At 35.0% G+C, this 2,500-nt stretch overlaps 1 protein-coding gene across 1 annotated transcript in view; it reads right to left on the bottom strand.

Moving 5' to 3' along the window:
• LOC125046501 (glycine-rich cell wall structural protein-like) overlaps positions 1-2,500 on the bottom strand; it is a 20,716-nt gene that overhangs the window by 1,212 nt on the left and 17,004 nt on the right. The window contains exon 4 of the mRNA XM_047644280.1: positions 1-33. This exon is cut by the window's left edge and continues 1,212 nt beyond it. Within this exon, the coding sequence (XP_047500236.1) occupies positions 1-33 (33 nt within the window). The remainder of the gene's footprint in view (positions 34-2,500) is intronic.

Below are 2,500 nucleotides of genomic sequence, written 5' to 3'. Positions count from 1 at the left end.
GAGGAACCACAGCGTCAGCATCAACAACAGCAGCTGTTGAGGAAGAAACAAAGATGCTTTAACCCTTTCACTTTTTACGGTTCTTGTGTCATGCCGCGGGAGTGATGGATAGATGTGGATAGTGATGGTAGATAGATAGATAGGTGTGGAGATAGATAGATTGGTGTGTAGATAGACAGGTGTGTAGATAGATAGACAGGTGTGTAGATAGATAGATCAGTGTGTAGATCGACAGGTGTGTAGAGAGATAGACAGGTGTGTATATAGATAGACAGGTGTGTAGATAGATAGACAGGTGTGTATATAGATAGATAGATAGTTGTGGAGATAGATAGATAGGTGTGTAGATAGATAGACAGGTGTGGAGATAGATAGGTGTGTAAATAGATAGATAGGTGTGGAGATAGATAGATAGGATGTAGATAGATAGATAGGTATGGAGATAGATAGATAGGTGTGGAGATAGATAGATGGGTGTGTAGATAGATAGATAGATAGGTGTGGAGATAGATAGGTGGATAGATTGATAGGTGTTTAAGTGGATAGATTGATAATTAATATTTAGCTTGATAGATGGAAAGAGAAAGAAAGAGGGAGGGAGGGGGAGATAGAGAGAGAGGGGATGGAGAGATAAATAGAGAAAGAGAGGGGAGGGGGGCAGAAAGATAGAGAGAGAGAGAGAAAGAGATATAAAATAGGTTTGTTGAAAGATGAAACAAAGGATCCGAAACACAGGATATTAAAAAACAGAGAGACCAGAAACTTTACCGCATTTCTTCAGCCATATCATTTACGGTTTAGCGTTTTGCCTTTCACGTACGTAGGTAAATACATTAAATTTGATAGGCACATATATATATATATATATATATATATATATATATATATGTGTGTGTGTGTGTGTGTGTGTGTGTGTGTGTGTGTGTGTGTGTGTGTGTGTAGAGAGAGAGAGAGAGAGAGAGAGAGAGAGAGAGAGAGAGAGAGAGAGAGAGAGAGAGAGAGAGAGAGAGAGAGAGAGAGAATATGTGTGTGTGTCCGTGTGTGATATGGAATCTGTATAGAACAGTACACAGAATTACTTCAATCATTTAAAAAAAATGATAATGTTAATAAAGATACAGCAATCATGAAAGATAAAGAAAGTTATCACGGAAACATACAGACATATCACATCCTAATGTACACAAACAGATGACAGTGCAATGATGAGCAACGCCATCTGCTGACTCCACGCAGGATTACAAGAGCTGCCTTTCCTTTCTCTTTCCTTTCCTTCTGTGATTTGCATTAAATACCTTAAGAGTCGAAATAGGAGTCTGGTTTTCGCCTTAACGATAGAGACCTCTATTAGTAATACTGTCAGACCTATTGTTTATCAAAATGTTCAATTATAAGGGAAATAGCCTCATATTTGCTCTATTTTCTTAATAATTTCACATCGAATAAATAACGCTGGATTGAAAAGCTTATTACAGTTGCCTTAAGAAGTCACTGGCAGTGTTACAACAGTATTGTATCTATAACTAAATGTCTCTATTCCTACCAGGACATGGTAGCGTCGAAGTAGTTGTACAACTATAACTACGCTTATCTATACGGGTATTCATATTATAACGATAGGTATGTGACCCAGATCTCACCATGAAAAGTCGATATTACTTGGGAAAGTGATAAGAACATTACCAGACCAAAGGGGAAAATGGACTTTTATGAGACCTGTACCAAGTAATTCATTTCAGTATTTACTCCATGCTGTCATATGGTTCAGAAGATGTAGCACAGGCAAGGTCATTTCCCATTCAAGGATTGTTTTTTTTCAAGGATATAATTTTTGTAACCTTTCGAAAGACACATGGAATTTTAATTTTTTTCTCTAGAACCGCATATTTTGATTACGAGCTAAGTTTGTGAATTTCAAGATGAATGAGCATTTTATCTTGGCAGAAATATCTTGAAGGTAGCCTCACTTTCGAAAATCACTTAACTTTAAACTATGTATGATTATAAATATCAAGTGTATGTTGGAAAAGTTTTGTATTAATCAGTATTTTATATCATATTACAGTAGTATATGCGGTATTTATTTATGTCTTGTTTAGCGCTGTAGTCAAAGATGCCTCTAACATGATTTTTTTTATAAAACGAGAAATTTAAGTGAATTGTCTCTATGGGTGTCTCTCTTATTATTGTTTTCCTTTTGATTTATTTTGTTTTCGTTTGTTTTCATTTTGTTTTTCTTATTTTTTCTTTGTCCCCAATTCTCTACTCACATTCCCACATCATGCAAATATAAACTTTCTTCACAATATCACCAATACTCAGTCCTTTTACTTATTCACACTAATAGATCTTTTAAGGATGTTTTTATATATATTGAATTTGTATTGATGATTTGTGTCTGTCTGTCTTAATGCATTTTACATGTAGTGTAAGGATTATTTCATACCAAAAGACAAAATGGATTCATAGTGTTTTAGGTGTACTATTATTATTATTATAG

Source organism: Penaeus chinensis, chromosome 39 (assembly GCF_019202785.1).
Source record: "Penaeus chinensis breed Huanghai No. 1 chromosome 39, ASM1920278v2, whole genome shotgun sequence".
NCBI classification, from domain to species: domain Eukaryota; kingdom Metazoa; phylum Arthropoda; class Malacostraca; order Decapoda; family Penaeidae; genus Penaeus; species Penaeus chinensis.
Note: the sequence above shows the minus strand (reverse complement) of the source record. Positions and strands in the feature narration are given on the sequence as shown.